Source organism: Zosterops lateralis (assembly GCF_965231275.1).
Source record: "Zosterops lateralis genome assembly, chromosome: 1".
Classification (NCBI taxonomy): Eukaryota; Metazoa; Chordata; class Aves; order Passeriformes; family Zosteropidae; genus Zosterops; species Zosterops lateralis.
In genome coordinates, this window is record NC_139762.1 from 97,119,197 (window position 1) to 97,136,719 (window position 17,523).

General features: G+C 40.1%; 1 protein-coding gene across 1 annotated transcript; it reads left to right on the forward strand.

Moving 5' to 3' along the window:
* Window positions 1-3,198: 3,198 nt before the first annotated feature.
* On the forward strand, window positions 3,199-16,633 carry LOC310907256 (protein-glutamine gamma-glutamyltransferase 5-like; the record flags this gene model as incomplete). The annotated part of the gene is made up of 13 exons (XM_083857304.1): window positions 3,199-3,361; window positions 5,717-5,896; window positions 6,215-6,457; window positions 7,344-7,462; window positions 7,997-8,125; window positions 8,364-8,541; window positions 9,502-9,634; window positions 10,289-10,392; window positions 10,497-10,739; window positions 12,235-12,561; window positions 13,404-13,561; window positions 13,886-14,019; window positions 14,971-16,633. The coding sequence occupies 13 exons, from the start codon at window positions 3,199-3,201 to the stop codon at window positions 16,631-16,633; spliced, it is 3,774 nt and encodes a 1,257-aa protein (XP_083713430.1).
* Between the last annotated feature and the right edge of the window lie 890 nt (window positions 16,634-17,523).

Genomic DNA, 17,523 nt, shown 5'->3' on the forward strand with positions numbered 1-17,523 from the left:
CAGGTCCAGTGATCAAAGAAATACAATTATATGACCAAGTACAAAAACTGATCTTTAGGGCTGCTTGTTGAAACATGCATAAATTAAAGAATGTTTTTTAACAACTGCAGTTACCCCAGCTTTCCAGTAGATGAGACTTTCACCAAAACACTTTAATCTCAGTTCACATAATTTCTGATCCCTTCCTTTTTCCCCTGTTGAGCTGTCATTTTGTGTACTTTTTTCTTGAAAGGGCTCCTTGCTTGGATGCTTGATTTCTGCTACCTCTCTATTGTTCCCAAATATATTAGTGATGCAGTGGAACTGCATCAGTGCCATTCACAGGTGTTCTTTCTGTGATTGCAGTACCTTGTTGTTCATTCCTTACCCTTTCTTGGTGGCTTAATGGGCAATTGGACTCTTAGCAGTCCCACCACTTGACTTTGGAAATGCTCATCACATTTCAGTCTATTGCAACAAAAGTAATATTTTAAAGAACACCAAGCCTACTGTAAAATGTGAGTGTAGTCTCCCTGTTGTAAGGGCCATGTCAAGGTCATTAAAGAAACTTAATAACCTAAATGGCTTAAATTCTGGAATCTTCATAATTATGCTATCTTGCAGAATTTTTGGGCTTGCATCAGGCATATCATCTGCTTTGTACACGTCAGAGAATTTTGGATGTGTCAGACACTGTAGTGGCCTGGAGGACAACTTGTGTGAATAATGAGTGAAGTGTGAGGGAAAAAGATGGAAGTAGAGGGGAAAATACTCTCAGCTGAGACCAAGGGATCGTCAGCCTCAGCTTGGCAACTTCACTTTCAGGCAGGGAAGGGAACTGTTTCTGTCCAGGAGGAGACACTTTGGACAGATGACAGCAATCTGCCTTGGAAGTCAGAAGTTGGGACACATCAGAGGCCATAAACTGAGAGGCAAAACCTTTCTTTGAACCATATCTGTGTTTTCTGTTTGTTCTAAGTTTCCCATGGCTCTTTTTTTGGGGTGGTGGCCGTGTTGCATGGATGACCGAATGCAAGGACTATGATGCAGGGCTTAGTAGGCAAAAGGAGTAAGAACAGACTGAGTGCATCAAGAGAGCCAGAATGCTATGATTTTCTGTCTTGTTAAAGATTCTTACTTTAGGGGCATGAAGTTTGAGCTGGAGTGAGAGGACCAACGAGTCTGATAGCTGTGAGCTGGCAGCAGCAATTGGATGGCTCTGCAGACACTGATAGGCAGGAACTTGGGTATCTGGGAGGTTTTTGCTTTGGGGCTGGGCATCTATATAATGATCCTGCAGAGACAGATAGGCACCAAAGCAGCTTCAAGGATCTAAGCAAGCATACTTACTAAAGCTAGTGACTCATATCCATACAGAAAGTGTTCTTCTCCTGATTCAGGTCTTTATTATTTTAAATGCTTAATTAAGTCTCTTTGAACCCACAGGTGCAGCCACTTACTGATGCTTATTTGTTTTCTTTTATTTGTCACAGGCTTTCATTTGCTGAGATATTTCAGTCAGAAGATTGAACTAGATGTATTTCAGGGGATTTTAATATATTCTTGGAAACTGTGGCCAACTTTGGCGCTTTTCTGTTCTGTTCTCTGGATGCTAGTTTGTGCACCTGCTTGTAGGCAGGGCTCTGGTGGGTGACTTGACCACTATATTCCCATTTTTCAGGCTGATTGAAATTTGATTATGTGTGTATGGCTTTAAAATATTTCTTATGAAAGAGTGGTGGTTTAAATTTTTCATTTTTCAGTGAGTTGAATTTTAATGGTCAAATGGCAAACACTACAAAAAAGAAATCTTTCAAATGTATGAGATGTGAATGAAATACTTAGAATTCAGACTTTTTATGTCTGTCTACTGACTAGCCAAACATTTATAATGGTTGGATAACATTTTCAAAATATGAACACATGGAAAATTGCATTCACTTTCATATGCATAAGTCATATGAATTTTTTAACTGCTCTCTTCCAAACCCACCACTGATGTGCTGATTTTTCTCTTTGCTTTAATTTCTCTGAAGTTATTTCATAATACCTGAGTTGTTAGGTTATGCTTACTAAGTTATTTCAGTGTTTGTTAAGCTTTTTTATTTCATGATTTCTTAAAACACTGTCTAGAATCCAGGCAGTTATGCAAATCACTGAACTTCAGTCATTGTGTCTGAATCTTTCTATATCTATGAATGATTTTTGTGTTTAGTTTTTCTTGGTTTGTCTGGGGTTATTTTTTTGTTTTATTTTAGGGTTAAGCTTTTTTCAGTCCAAATAATAACTTTGAGGGATTCAAAAGATAGTTTATGGAGCAGAGATTGGCACAGAGGCCTACGAAGGATAGGAGGAAACTAGTACCACATGTTCATTCTGGTTTTGCCAGAAGAAATTTCAATCCATGTCTTCTATTTGCAGGCTAAAGTATTCATCACTGAGAATGCAAAGAGAACACTGTTGTGGTTGTTTTTTTAATTGTATTAAATGTGTCTGGAACCTAAACAATATAGCACAAATTTTGTGTTAAAGCATTAACATGATTTTGTTCACAGATATTGTTGGAAATGGTTTTCAAAATTACAAGGGCAGTGAGGTGGAGTTAGCTAAGAAGCTGAAAAACTGTGTGCTAGGAAATAAATACATACAAAGTATAAACAACTTATGTAATTTTTAGGTTAAATCTTATTGTCAACTTCAATTTAGTGCATGCTCTCTGCATATTTTACGATTTAGTTGGAAAAGTTTGTAACTGATCATTTTGTTCTGACCTCCCCTTGGAGGGAGTGCTGTGCAGACTTTCTGAAAGCTGGGTTTTTCTGATTATATTATGCTAAAAAATGTCCACTGTTTATCATACTCTGAGAGTGTAAATTCAGCTTTAGTCTAGTGTTCCTTATTGTTTTCCATAGATGTCTGAAGATGTCTAGCCAGAAGGGAACAGTAGGTGCTGGTATTTATGGCAACTTCGGATGGCTACAAATGATGGCTTACCCTGAAATGTGTTTAGATTCATCCTGGCTTTAAAGTATTTTCGAGACAGGGCAAACTGTGGGACACTGAACACACTGTGCTACAGGTGAGGTTACCAAGATCTCTTCCCTCCCTTCAGCCCCAGGACTCTCCCTAATAATGCTGGAAGTTAAAATGAATCATTTATGAGCATCAGTAGACACATGGGTGGGGCCTCTTTTAAAACTGGTATTTTGTTGATGCAACATGTGTGACGGCCTCTTAGTTCTGAATATAAGTGTTACTGAGAGGAAATTAGGTTGGTTCTCAGAGGAGATCAGCCAGACCTTGCAGTGTGTCTTGCTGAGCAGCTGGTATCCCCACCAGTACTGTGCTTCAGGTACCAGTACATGCAGAAGAAAAATGGAAGGTAAGTGTCTTGAAACTTTAATGTCCCTTAAACCAAGGCTAAAACCAGAAGTAATTGAATGTTCATGTGTATGGACCTAAAAACTTGCACATATTTTTGTGTAGGAATTACTTGTATGTTTGGATGGTCTTTGTGGAATTAGTGAGAAAGTGGAAAAAACAACTTTTGAAAAAAACTACTATGAAGGAAAAAGAGAGCTATGGAAAAGATTTAATGAAACAACAGCCCATTGTGAAAATAGGAAATAGCATGGAAAAGAATAAATTTTATTTCCAGCAAAAGTTACAGAGTGCTACATTTCAGTATTCTTATGCTAGAAACAATTATTTTCCAATGAATACCTGAAATATTCTGCCTTGAATGAAGGAAAAATATGAATTGATAGACAAAAACCTGTGACTGGTATTGATGGTCAGGTTTCTACCAGGGGCAGAAAACCAGTAAGAAATGTGAAACTGGATTGCCTTTCGTATTTTTTTCCAAGCTGTCTTTGCTTAAGAAAGCAATCATTAGCTCCTTTGTGATCCAGTTGCAATACTTAAATCTGATAAGCAAACTGTGGGCTGACTTTAGAGAACGTCCCTGGGAAACGTAATATCTCAGCTCCCTGATGTTCCAGTTCAGCAGTATTACTGAGTGGATGAAGAGTAGTTGTCTTGGTTTGCAAACACCTCCAGAGACCAGCCAAGGATCAGGTTCTTTCAGTGTTCTTGACCACAGGAATTTGCCATGTGTGCTGTAAGCACTTTCGGTTTGACCAGAATACTTTGTGTTATGGTTGACTTAACTGTCATTAAGATACGAGATTTTCAGTTCAATTCTGTTGCTTTTTCTTGTCAGCAGGTATGTTGTATTCATGAGCAATAATGATGTAATGCACTCCTGTATTTTTTGGTTATTGCTGATCATGTGCATATTTTTATCATGGCTAGGACCCAGCTCTGCACTGGTTGCTGATCTCTGTTGAAGATCTGAATGACCAAAGCATTACCAAATGTAAATAGTTAGATGTGGAATAAGATTATTTTTATTCAAGGAAAACAAATCAGAGAAATTTTTTTTTTGTTTTGCTTTGTTTTTTGCCTCTTCCCTACCTATTCCACCCCCCTCCCTTCCCCTCTCCTCCCTCAATTAATTTAAATTATTTAATTCCCAGGATGTGATCCTGGGATCACTCCACTGGTTTGTGTTAAAAATATCCTGGTCCCAAGAGCCTAGCTATAATTCTCCCCTTGTATAGATACACCCTTGGTTCTGCATGGGAAAAATTATTTTCCCTTAAATATTAATTTTGTATTCAGTAAGGTACCCACATAGTTAGAGAAGTTGCATTCTTAGATTTTTCTGTAGGCTTAGTAGGACCAAACTTAACCTTTAAAATTACAACAATATACCAGATTTTGTACATCAGTAAATCAAATTTCCAAAACTGCTGAGAATCTGTAGCTCCCGCTGTCTTCAATTAGAGTGAAGAACTTTGAAAAATAAAAGGTTGTATGCAAATAAGTAAACACAAATGCTGCCACCCATCCTTCTGGCACCGGTGTCATAATCACTCCTATGAAATGACTGATATGCAGGCAGGATGCCTAAGGGGGAATCAGCCAAGATTTTTGTCAAGCTAATCACAGCACCTGGACTGGATTGTCAGCATTTTAAAATGTCACAATTTGTGAATATTTTTTTTCCCATTAAGTTCCTCAAAGATACCTGCAAAAACTTTTTTGTGATTTTGGGAGTGCAGACTGAGACATTTGCATGCATATTTAAAATAATTTGAAATTTTGGGTAGATATTTACACATATCTCTTTTTTTCATAAATCATTTAGAGTGCCACTTAGGCTTTCAAATACATGCACAAGTTATCAAGTTTTTTATTTATTCTACTGGGTTTTTAAATTTCTTTTATAAAACAAATCCAAACATCTCAAATGATAGCATGTGCAAAACTGTAACTGTCTGTAGACAGCATGTTGTAATGTGTGGAGAGAATATTACAATGCAAATTCAACTTTTCAAGTAGAGGGACTAATATTGTCCTTCAGCATCAGGTATTTATAATACAGTCAGGCGCTATATAAAAGAAGTGAAACTTGTAGCACAGCTTTAAAAATCAAAGAGTTAGACAAATTTCCATCTGCAAGCTTGGAAAGTGGTGAACTTGTAAAGGAACTTTTATGGATGCATGTCTCAGTTTCAGTCTTGCTGAATTTCGAACAAAGTCTTGAATTAATTTTAAAAGAGTTATCTCTCTTTCATCATTGTCTCCTCTTTCACCTAATCTTAACCACAGTCAAAGTTGTGAACTTAATTATATGGGGCTCTTTCTTTGTGCTCCTTTCTCTGTCCTGCAGTTATTGAGCTGGGAGAAATCGACTTGAACTGCCCTTCCAACTGTCAAATACATAATACCCATTTCTTCGGAACTGACAGACAGATAATAAGGAGAGGGCAAGCCTTTAGCTTTTATGCTCGTTTCCAAAATCGGGAATGGGATGACTCCGTGGACCAGGCTGCTTTCACCGTGGAAACAGGTAGTCACTCCAAACAGTCTGTAGTCTCTCCTAGTCCTTTTCTGGTTAATAGTATTTCCTATAGTCTTTAGAAGACTTCTTTCATAGTCTTCATATTCCAATAACCTACTCCTGTTGTGTGTGAAGAGACTACCTTCCCCTAAATCAGGCGGTTCTTCTAATAAGTAAAGTTTTCTCACTCTGCCGGAGAAGTGACAAGTGAAAAGAAATCCACTCTTGGGAGCTTCGCCTTGCAAATGATGCCTAAGCAAATTACTAGCCTTTTACATGTGCTTTGTTTAGTAGTCTGATGGAAGTGGTTTTTATTTTCCTGAAAAGGCCTCAGACCCTGTGAATCAAATGAGACGAAATGCACATTCCCAATGGGGAGATGTCTGGATCAAACCTGCTGGAGTGCTTCGTACAAGATTCATCAGCCAAAATGCATCAGTATCAGTGTATTTCCTCCCTCCAATGTCTGCATTGGCCGCTATATTCTCAATATGCAAATCACATCCTGTGGTCACACTTATCAGCGATGTCTTGGAGATTTTTATGTCCTTTTTAATCCTTGGTGTGCAGGTAAGAGCTCTAGTGACAATCAGACTGTTTTAAGAAAAATAGCTAGTGATGAGTGAAGCTGTTGAAAATATTTATTATTTAGCTGGTATGTAAAGGATGTAGTAACAGAAACTATGAGAATCAAGGAGAGATTTAATTTTGTTATTTTTCTTAGTAGTAGTAGACGTGGTATAACTCTTTCCACAACTTTCACAGTGTCTTGACAGGATAGAAAGCATTGGGAAGTTTCCTCTCTTCATCAGGAAACACGGTTTTGGTGTGAGAGTGATTGAGCACTAGCACAGGTTGCCCAGAGGGGTTGTGAAGTCTCCATCCTTGGAGATATTCAAAAGCCATCTGGATGTGGCCTGGAAAACTGGCTGGAGGTTGCACCAGATCACCTCCAGAGGCCCCTTCCAATTGCAACCATTTTGTAATTCTGTGAATACTGTATCATCATCATAAAATAATATAGTACAAATACAAATTAAATTCTGTACATCTGGCTCTGGTAGCAAGAAATTCTGGAATCTGTAGGGCCTCACCAAAATCATTACATGACAAATATTCACATTGTCTGCACTGATTTTATCTAAATCAGATACAAAACTCTATGTGCTGAGTGTTTGACTTGTAGAACAGCTTAGTATGAAGATAAGTTGCAAGCTCTTCCATTCATGTTCTAACAGCAAGGAGACTTAATAAAGATATTATCTAGCTGTAAGTAAGAATGAATTGTCTGTAAGTTCTTAAAGAGCCCACAACCTTCAATGTATAAAGTATAAACCAAAAGCTTAAAAGTATAAATCAAAAACTTGTAGGAAAGGAAAGAGGGATCCAGTGATGCAGAAACAGAAGTACTAGAAAGGTACATTTTGTCTGAATGAAAGCTCTTAATCTCTTCCAGATGACCCTGTATATTTGGACAATCAGGCCCATAGAGAAGAATATGTTCTGAATGAACATGGAATACTGTATGAAGGAGTTCACAAGCACATAACCTCTCGACCATGGCACTTTGGACAGGTATTTTTTTAACACTTGTTCAGAAATAGATGTCATCCATATACTGATAAATGAAGTGTTGTCTGTATTTTTTCAGAAATGTATGCTTTATTTGTAGCGCAAAAGGTTTTAGGATCAATCCAGACTATGCATACAAAAACCAAAATGTCTGAGAATTTCACTGTTGTCCAAATAACTGGAACAAAGTTTTATCTAGTAAAACTAGGGAAATTGCAGAATGCTCTGGGAACGGGTGAAACAAATATTGGGCTTCTGAAGGAGAATTATTCCATTGGTCAAACATAAGTAAAAATTACATGCTTTTGCCTTTGGTTTTCCTTCAGGCATATAGGTAACACCATGCAGACCACTAGGAGCGGTGCTTGATTTAACATTAAAAAAAAAAAGAAAAAAAGAAAGAAAAAAAGGGCAGGAGAGGAGAGAGGGCAATTCATACAATTCATATGAGTGAAAAAGACTGAATTCTTGAAAAGAAAGGTACTTTATCAGTGTCAGTGACATCATGATGTCTATGTTACCTTCTTTTTTCCTCAGTTTGAAGATGGGATTCTGGATATCTGCTTGAAGATCTTAGATATGGGTGCAAGTTACCACCATGGCTCTGATCGTGACCACTGTTGGCGCAATGACCCTGTGCATGTCAGCATGGTGGTGAATCACATGGTAAGATCTGCAGGGGTGTGAGACCTCTGAATAGATCAGGTCACACTTCATTATATTGGAGAAGGACAAACTGCACAGTAATCTAACACAACAGGAGAGCAGGGAAAATCCTTCCTGTGCTCAGATTCACAGGAAAATTAAAACTTGTAACGCTAATCTCTGATGATTTTGAGACATGCTTAGAATGTGACTATGTGGTCGGCTGTTTGAAAAGGTTGTTTTTCTTTTCTCGTTCTAGATAAGCAGCCATACCACTAACAGTATCATGAAGATTCCAGAAAACAATGATTACCTGAAAGGAACAAAGCCATTTTCCTGGAATGGAAGTGTCCCTATTCTACAGCAGTGGTACAGTGGCAGGTGCAGGCCGGTCAGATATGGGTACTGTGGGTCTCTTGCTTCAGTAATGTGCACAGGTATGATATTTCAGTTTGCTCTTACCTAGTTTATAGAGAAGAAAAGAGAGAGAACAAGGATCAAAAGCCTCTGACCCTAAAAACTACTTAAAGAATTTCACTCATAAGCATTTTACTAGAAAAGAAATTGAGTATTTTTCTCATGCTCCTGATGTAGGTTTTATTATAAACCTTTTGCTTTCCTATACAGGCTGAAGAGCAAAAAACTAGTCCCATCTTCTCTGTGACCTTTATATTATGCAGTGATCAATACTACAACTTTTATTAAAACACAGAGGAAGTGAAGCATCACAGAATCATAGAATAGTTGGGGTTGGAAGATTGGCTAGTACAACCCCATTGTGGAGTCAAAATTTATGCTTTGGGTGATGTTTGAAGGATGAGAAAAACCACTAAGTTATGAACAGGAAGACCTCTAGTAATGTCTCCTCCAAAGCACAAAAGCATTAGGCTCTATTCTCCTTTTAATGCAAAAGATTAGATAATAGTGTACTAAACTCTACAGACAGAAGATCTGAGTTCCAACTTTATACCATTTATTTACTGAACCTTCTTCTACATTTAATGAAGAAAGCTAAATTGAAGTCCTGGAGATGAATCTATTTGTACAACACTATTTATTTTTTTAAAAAGTGTGTTTTATTATTGCAGAATCAGGTTAATGATTTCTGAACTTAAAACACCTGGTTGTTTTTTTTTTTTTTTTTATTTTATTTTATTTTATTTTATTTTAAGATGGAAGAATAAAAACATATTCCTTTCTGCTAGGCTTTTTTTCAAGCTGCTTTTCAAGAACTAAAAAGAATTTTGAAGATACTGTGTCCCAAATATTGCTTCCTATCCATCATGTTTCTATAACTGCAAATTAGAATATAAGATAATTCTTTATAAAATAAATGAAGGATTTGCCTGATTAATTGTGATTTGTAACAATTCATTCCTATTTTTTTTTTCTTACAGTGATGAGGTGTTTGGGAATTCCAAGCCGTGTTGTCACAAGCTTCTGTTTTCCTTGCTCAATTGAGAATCCCCTTGGTATCAATGAGGTTTTTGATTCTACTGGTAAAAACCTGTGCGGCAAAGACAAGCTATGGTAAATAAGAAATAAGACTCTTTGCCCTTTTAAAGAGTTACACGATAGGAAAACTGGTATAAATTTAGCAGATCAGTGTCTCTCTTTGGTGCATCTCTTTCTTTAGTGGGGTAATGCTCTTCAGTTTCCTAAAAATGCATTTTGAAATTATGATATTACTAAAGAGGCAGTCTTCTCAATGTAGATTTTCCAAAAAGAAAAAACAAAACCTCTTGTGAGAATCCATGCTGCCTGCTTATCTTTCTCAGCTGAAAAAAATAAAGCCATCAAACTTAGTACCTGTGAAAGTGGTACTTTCACATGGAAAGCCCATGAAAGGCTAGGGAAAATTTATCACTAATCTGGACTTTCACCTTCAGTCATAATCACTTGGATGATACCTATGCTGTCCTCCTGATGTTCCTTGTAATGGATTGCTTCATTCTTATAAACCTTTCTATTTCTGTTAAACTTAAACAAAAGAACTGTGTTGGCATGTTATCATCTAAAAGAAACATGTTTTGCAATCAGGTCTGTGGGGTTCTGGAAGAGCATTAAGACATACAAAATCTTCAGTTGACTAAAAAATTATTGCTGACATGTTTTCCTCTGTCATAGACATTAAACTTGGTAATCCAAGAGACATCTTTAGTGATATATTCCTTCATTCTACAGGCGATACCACTGCTGGAATGAATCTTGGATGGCTCGCAGAGACATAAATCAATGCTGTGGTGATTGGCAGTGTCTGGATCCAACACCTCTGGAAACAGGCAGAGGTAACTTAACTATATAGTTGGAATCAATTTCCTCAGATTACATTGCTGAGTTTCCCTACTACTCAGGATATGATGTGCTATAACATTTTTGTTCTCTGGTTTAGGTTCAGCTTGCAGTGGTCCTACCTGGGTTCGAAGCATCAGGGAAGGGGAACTGGACTTGGATTATGATGGTCATCATATGTTTTCTCGAGTAAATTCAAACTATGTTGGCTGGCTTTCCCAAAACAATGCCAAAAGAACAAAATTTTTCTGTGATACGTGGCCATGTGGACAGCGTCTAATCACCAAGAGTGTTGGCAGTGAGCAGTTTGAAGATATCACTGGAGCTTACAAGTATGAACTAGGTATGATGAAAACACTTTAAATGGGTTAGAGGAAATTTTACAGGCTAATCATACAAAAGTTTCAAAGTAATCTCTCCTGTGTTTGACTGTGCAAAACAATTTGAAATTGTCTTTTTATTTTTAAGAAAGAGGCAGATGATTTTCTCTTCAAAGATCTTGATTTTAAAACTTATACATATATTTGGATGATTCAAAGAAAGCACATACTGGTAGGATAGGGTAGGGTAGGATAGGATAGGATAGGGTAGGATAGGATAGGATAGGATAGGATAGGATAGGATAGGATAGGATAGGATAGGATAGGATAGGATAGGATAGGATAGGATAGGATAGGATAGGATATTTCAGCTGGAAGGACCTACAATAACCACCTTGTCCAACTGCCTTGTGTCAGGACTGAGTGAAAGTGGAAACATACTATTGAATACCTCTTTTTAAGGCACTGACAACCATGGCCCATCAACCAGCTCTCTAGGAAGCATGTTCTAGTGTTTGACCAGCCTCACAATAAAGAAATAACTCCTAATGTCTAGTCTAAACCTTCCTCGGCACAGCTTTGAACCATTCCCATGCTTACTGTCACTGGAAACCAAGAAAAAGAGCTCAGCATCTTCCCTTCCTCTTCTCAGGAAGCTAGGAAGAACAATGAGGTCACTGCTCAGCCTCCTTTTCTCCAAACTAGACAAAGCCAAAATTGTTAGCTGTTCCTCACAGGACATGCATTCTAGCCCTTTAAATAACACTGTTTCTATGTATATGTTTTGGTCTCACCTTTAAAACAGATTAAAATATTATTATATAATAATAAAAACTAATAACTAAAAAACCCCACAAATTCTTCTTAACCTAGGATTAACACCTTACTTGTTGCTTCTTGTACTAGGTCTGTCAGAAAATATGCTTACTTTTTAAATTCCTGTATTATTAGCATATTCTGCTGTTCTTACTTTGGGCCAGGGATTACTGTTTTTCATATTCCAGTAGATGGGAGGAGTTCAATCAGCAAAATTGCATAAAGGAATGAACAATAGATCACAGCTGATTGTACATTTGCAAGCTCTGTGGGTTTTTTGGTTTATTTTTGGTAGGTTGGTGGAAAACAATAGATAGTTTCTTTGTTTTAATGGTCTATTTTGTCTTTTGAGAGAATGATAGCATCTCATATTCACCTTTATTCTTTTAAAGAGTTATATTTTGAGTTTTGTTCTTACTATGCATCTTGAGACTTACATGACCATTTTTATATTTAACTACTTAAAAGTAAAATAAGCTTTTTAATTTTTTATTTTCTCCTGAGGTATTTATTTTCTTCTGTGCATTCAGTCTGCTGTATCTCATATTTCATATTATCTGGTGCATTTGTTCTACAACAACCTGCTACTTTGGATTCCAGGAAGAAGAAGCAATAAATTTAATTATCTTTATTATTTGGGTAGAATAATAATAGGGTTCTTGCGCCTCCAGCAGATTCATTATCATATATCTTTTTCAACAGGTTCTGTGAAAAACAAAGAAGCTTATTACCGGGCTTACAGAAGAATTCACCCAGGGTATTGCAATGCTTCCAACTGCCATATCGACAGAGAGTTATCATCTCTGAAAAACCCATTTCTGAGCGACTCCGGAATTAACATGAGGTTGAAGATGGCTAACTGCCCAATGTACGGTGAAGATGTCCAACTCAACTGGCTGCTTGAAAATTTGCGTAATGAGAACAAAACCCTGAAGTTTAATTTGTGCGCACAAATTATAACCTACAGTGGTTGCCCAATGGATCAATTTTGGAAAGACAGTGTGACTGTCACATTGGGTCCAAGGGAAGGTAAGAGGGTGAAATTGCTTAACATCCTATTCTTTTTTAGGAGATAGTTGGTTTTTAGGATTTGTGGAGACTTCCTAATAGTGGTGGGAAGTGAAATGTGTTCAGGGTTAAATATTGACAGCTGAATTCCCTTTAGGGTGGTCACTCAAATATCAACATGATGTAAATAATACATGTATAGTTGCAGGTAAATTGTAGTCTTTCCTTAATTTCTCAAAGTTTAGAGATTCTTATGATAGTTTAAAAAATTGTTTCATTAAAATTTTAATTCTGGACTCTATAGTCAGTACAAAGATAAACCTGCAATTGTTTATCAGAGCTATATTTTCTTTGACCAGAAGGTATCAGCCAGTGTGAAACACTTGCTTAGAGCACCTAGACATACCATAGGCTGGGAAGTGCAAATGTGTAGCAGAACATAAACACCTGCTTCCATGGTTGATATAATTTTCTGGAAGAAACAAGATCCCTTTAATTAAACCGCATCATTACAAGACAAAATTTCATACAGATATTAAAATTCTATTTTTGAGGCTTCAATTTGCCTCTATTTGTATTATTCTTTTAAGAATTGCACTGGAAGGAAAGATTCCAAATTTTGCTTAATAATTATGATCATCATCATCACCATCAACTAATTTTGGAAATTCACTGATAGGTGAACTGAAAACTGTGAAACTGATTGCTGAAGATAGCAATGTAACACTCTTTTGTCTATTTTCAAAGATGCCGTGATAAGTTAATATTTAATTAAGTCATTGTAAGTGTTAAACTGTGGGAGGAAAGAAAGTGGGAATATTAATTTTAAAAATCAGAAAAAAATGAAATTATTTGTTTTACAGTGAAAAAAATTCCGCTGTGTATATCATATAATCAATATGGACCTTATCTCTATGATCACAACATTATGAAAGTAGTTGCTCTCTCAGACCCAGAGTGTGGAGAAGTTCTGATGGTGAGCAGGGATATTGTGGTCAACAGACCGCCTGTTATTGTAAAGGTAAGGAACTTTAATTATGGAATTTAGGATCTAAGGAACAGACCTGGGAACTCTTATTAGCCACTTCCTAAGTACAATGCCAATAAACACGAAATACTTTACATTCTTCTTTTATCTTATTACCTTTTTTTTTAATTTAGAGAGATTGATGTGATTTTTAAAGTGAAACAGTTGACTTAGTAATGTATAGAGAGCATAGAAGCAAGTCTGAAAGAAATGTATATTAATAATCTTTTTAATTTGTTTTTCTTCCATTTATTTGCCTCATTGTCAATTTTGTAAGGACTAAAAAACATAAAGTGTGCTTGTTTCTTTTTTAACTAGCTATTGAGCCAACCCAGACTGAAAGTGCCATGTACTGCAGAGATCTCCTTCTGTAATCCTCTCCAGGAAGATATGAAGAATTGTGTAATGACATTAGAAGGCTGTGGTTTATTCAAGGAGCCGATGACCATTGAGTAAGTTCATCAATTCTTGAAATGGGGATAGTATTGGAGATTGAACTAAAGTGTGCAACCTCAGAACAGGTTTTGAGAGAGAGAATAGTTGTGATATTTTTGGTGTCTACCACACGAACAGGACATTTTGCCTCTTATTACTTTGAGACTCCATTAAAAGCTTCAGTCCTCTTGAAACTGATGATCATTTAAAGCTGGCAAGGAATGCTGCTGCTTCAATTTTCTCAAGATCTAATTTAAGTGGGCGCATCAAATATCTCTCTGCACACTTGTCTTTACAAGAAGTGCTAGCTGGGTCTCCATCCCTTACAATCCTATTGAGTTCATAATAAAATTCCTCTAAATATTCATGAACTGGCACTAACCACATAGAGGAACAGTTATAGAATGACAGTGAGAAATAGCCATATGCATTCTAAGCTCATAACACCTTAATCACAGGAAACTGGAAACTTCCAGGATGTTGTAACATTTTAGGAAAAGTAGCTGTTTCTTAATATGTATTGCTTCTCTTCATGACAAGGAGAACTGACAAAAGTATGACTAGTTTTGAGGGCAAGAAGTTAAGAATTGTTCTCACTGAATAGTAATGAACTGGATTCCACAAAGCTGCCCTGTCGAACTGCTGGAAATGGTAAGCAATAAATAAACCTTTGAGGCAGAAGGGTGCTACATTTTTTAAGAATTCAAGTCAGTACCAGAAGTGATTTTCCAATTCCAGTTACAGAATTGACTGTGGGAGTCTTCTCTTGGGACAAAAAATTTTACCATGCTTTTCACAACAGAGAATACGGGGTTTTTTGGAAGAAGACAAGAATAACAAAGTTGTCGTAACAGTTTATTTCTAAAATATGTCATAACAAAGCAAACTTAATTTTGCGTGCTTATCTAGTAGCGCTTAGGTCTCTGAGTGCTAAAGATTAGGGTCCTAATTCTTTTGTCTTGCTCCAGTTTGGGAACGCTGGCATCCAACCAACAGGCACGGACCGTCGTGGAGTTCACACCTTACAGGCTGGGCAGCCATCGACTCCTGGCCAACCTTGGGTGCCACAAGTTTGCCTACTGCAAGGGATGTGCCAAAGCCGAAGTGTGCTGCTCTGCAGGCCAGAACGGTGTCCTGCCCGTCAGCCAGAACGGGTCACTGCCAGTGTGTGAGAACGGCTCCGTCCCCACGAACGGCCCTGGGCCTGTCCCTGTGGCAGACCCTGCCTTCAACTCCATGTGTGAATACATCTGTATCCCAGTGTGCAACCCAAACTGCAGCGCAGGGGGGCAGCCTGTCTATGATTTCGTGTACCTCCCTGCAGGACACCCTTTATGCAACACCCTCTGCAACCAAGGCTTCAATCCAAGCATCAACCCTGGTTTTGAGATGGGATGTGATCCTGGTTTCCGTGTCGTATGTGAGACTGTACCTCCTGCTACATGTGCTCCAGTGCCTCCATCCATGTACGGCTCCATGCCAGCCCCAGCGGCCAACCCTGTTTGCACCGCTATGCCCCATGTGGTGTTTGAGACAGGCCCCGCTCCCACACACCCCTCCGGAGGTGGAGGGGCCCCGCTGTCCTACTCTGTCTCTGTCCCCGCCAACAATGCGGTGAGTGCGTTATTGACCCACTTCATGGCCGGCCCCAGTCCTGGCGGGGCAGCCCAGGCGGTCCCCATGTCTGCTCCGCCCTCCTACGCCATGTGCTCTCCGGTAGTGCACACCATCGGCAATCCCATGCAGCCCCCGACTCCCCTCTCAGTGCCCGGTGCCTCCATCTCACACGTCGTTTGCGGCTCCGCGCCCTCTCCCGCCGCCCAGCCCGCCTGTGGCCCGGGGGCCGTGTCCTCCCAGCCCCTCAGTGCCGGGGTGGCCCACGGCCTGTGCTCCCCCGCCGCCTCCCCGGCGCCCCGTGACCGCAGCGGCACCCCGACAGTGCTGCAGGTGGGCGGCGCCTCTGCATCCCACTCTCTGTGCTCCCCAGCGCCGCGTCCCGTGGGGCCCCCGGCCTCCCACTCGCTGTGCTCTCCCGCCCCCCGCCCCGTGGGCCCGCCCGCGGCCCACTCGCTGTGCTCGCCCACCGCCGCCTCGCTGGTGGCCGTGGGGGCCCGCCCTGCCAGCTCCCCCGCCGCCCAGCCCTTGGACTCCTCGGCCACCTCCTGCCTGCCCTGCTCCCCCTCCCCGCGGCCCCTGGCGGGAGCCACGGCCCGCTCCCTCTGCGCCCCCATCTCTCGCTCCACCTCCCAGCTCCTGGGCGCCTCTGGCTCTCGCTCCCTGTGCGGTTCCCAGTGGGGCCCTTCCTATGACACCACCACTCGCCTGGGCTCCACCTGGGCTCCCTCCTCCCGCTCGCTGTGGAGCCCCGAGGGCCGCCCGGGCTTCTCCTCCACCCGTGCCACCTACGGCTCGCTGAGCCGCCCTCCGTACAGCTCCCTGAACCGCTCCTCCTTCAGCCTGTCCCGCTCCGGCTACAGCACCCTGCCCCGCTCCAGCTCTCCCTCGCCCTACGCCGCCCTGACCCGCTCCGGGTCCTGCCCCTCCGGCAGCTCCCTGGCCCTGGCGGGCTCCCGCAGGCCCTGGAGCCCCACACGGAGCACGCTCACCTATTTCAAACGCAAATATCTGTAACCTGGGAAAACCTAAACGCGGTGAAATAAAGCCTGTGTGCAGATGCTTTACAGGAGGTTAGAAATAGGGTGATGAAGAGCAGCGTGCTGCTCCGCAGCGTTTATCTATGGATTTGAGATGTGCCGGAAAGCAGGCTGCCAGCCAGCTGCCGAGGGATGCGTTCCATGTAATACTTGTATGCCTTGAGATACGGTATGGTGGGAATGACAAATGAATGTGCTCCCTGTGGAGCCGCCGTGACAATAGTGGCACGGTGCAGGTAAATCAGACTTACTTGCTCAGTCAAGCTGTTTTATAAATGATGTGCTTTCACTCTCTCTTCTCTTGATTTTCTGCAATGCACATTTCTCAGATCTCCCCGGGCTACAGCACTTGTAGCAAATCTCTCTCCCTGCATGAAATGTGCTGTCCTTGGGATGCTGCAGAGGTGACAGCAGACGTGCCTTGTGTCTCCCCTAACAGACACTGGGCCCTGAACCCCAGCCTTGCTGTGGCTCAGGTCAGTTCTGCCTGCACTCTGTTTGCCTCCTTGTGTAACTCTGAAAGCTGGAGGTTGCAGAGCAACTAAATCGTTACAAATTAGCTGAAGAGTTTACTTGCAATTTTTTAGTCTTTTTTTTTTTTTCTTTTTTTTTTAATAATAATTTTAGCATTACTACTCTTGTATTACAGACCTAGTGTCAGGAATCCAAAGGTCAGGTTAGAAAGTCTGCAAAACTTGATGAATAATTTATACAATGTATTGGCTATCACAACTGTTTTTCACATAGCATATTTCAAAAATTTTCTCACATACCTTTGTACGCATTTAGGTTATTAGGAAAAGCTTTAATTCCACATCTGTGCCTTTTTGGTTGAGTAGAGCTAGGAAAAGCCTGTCACTAGACCTA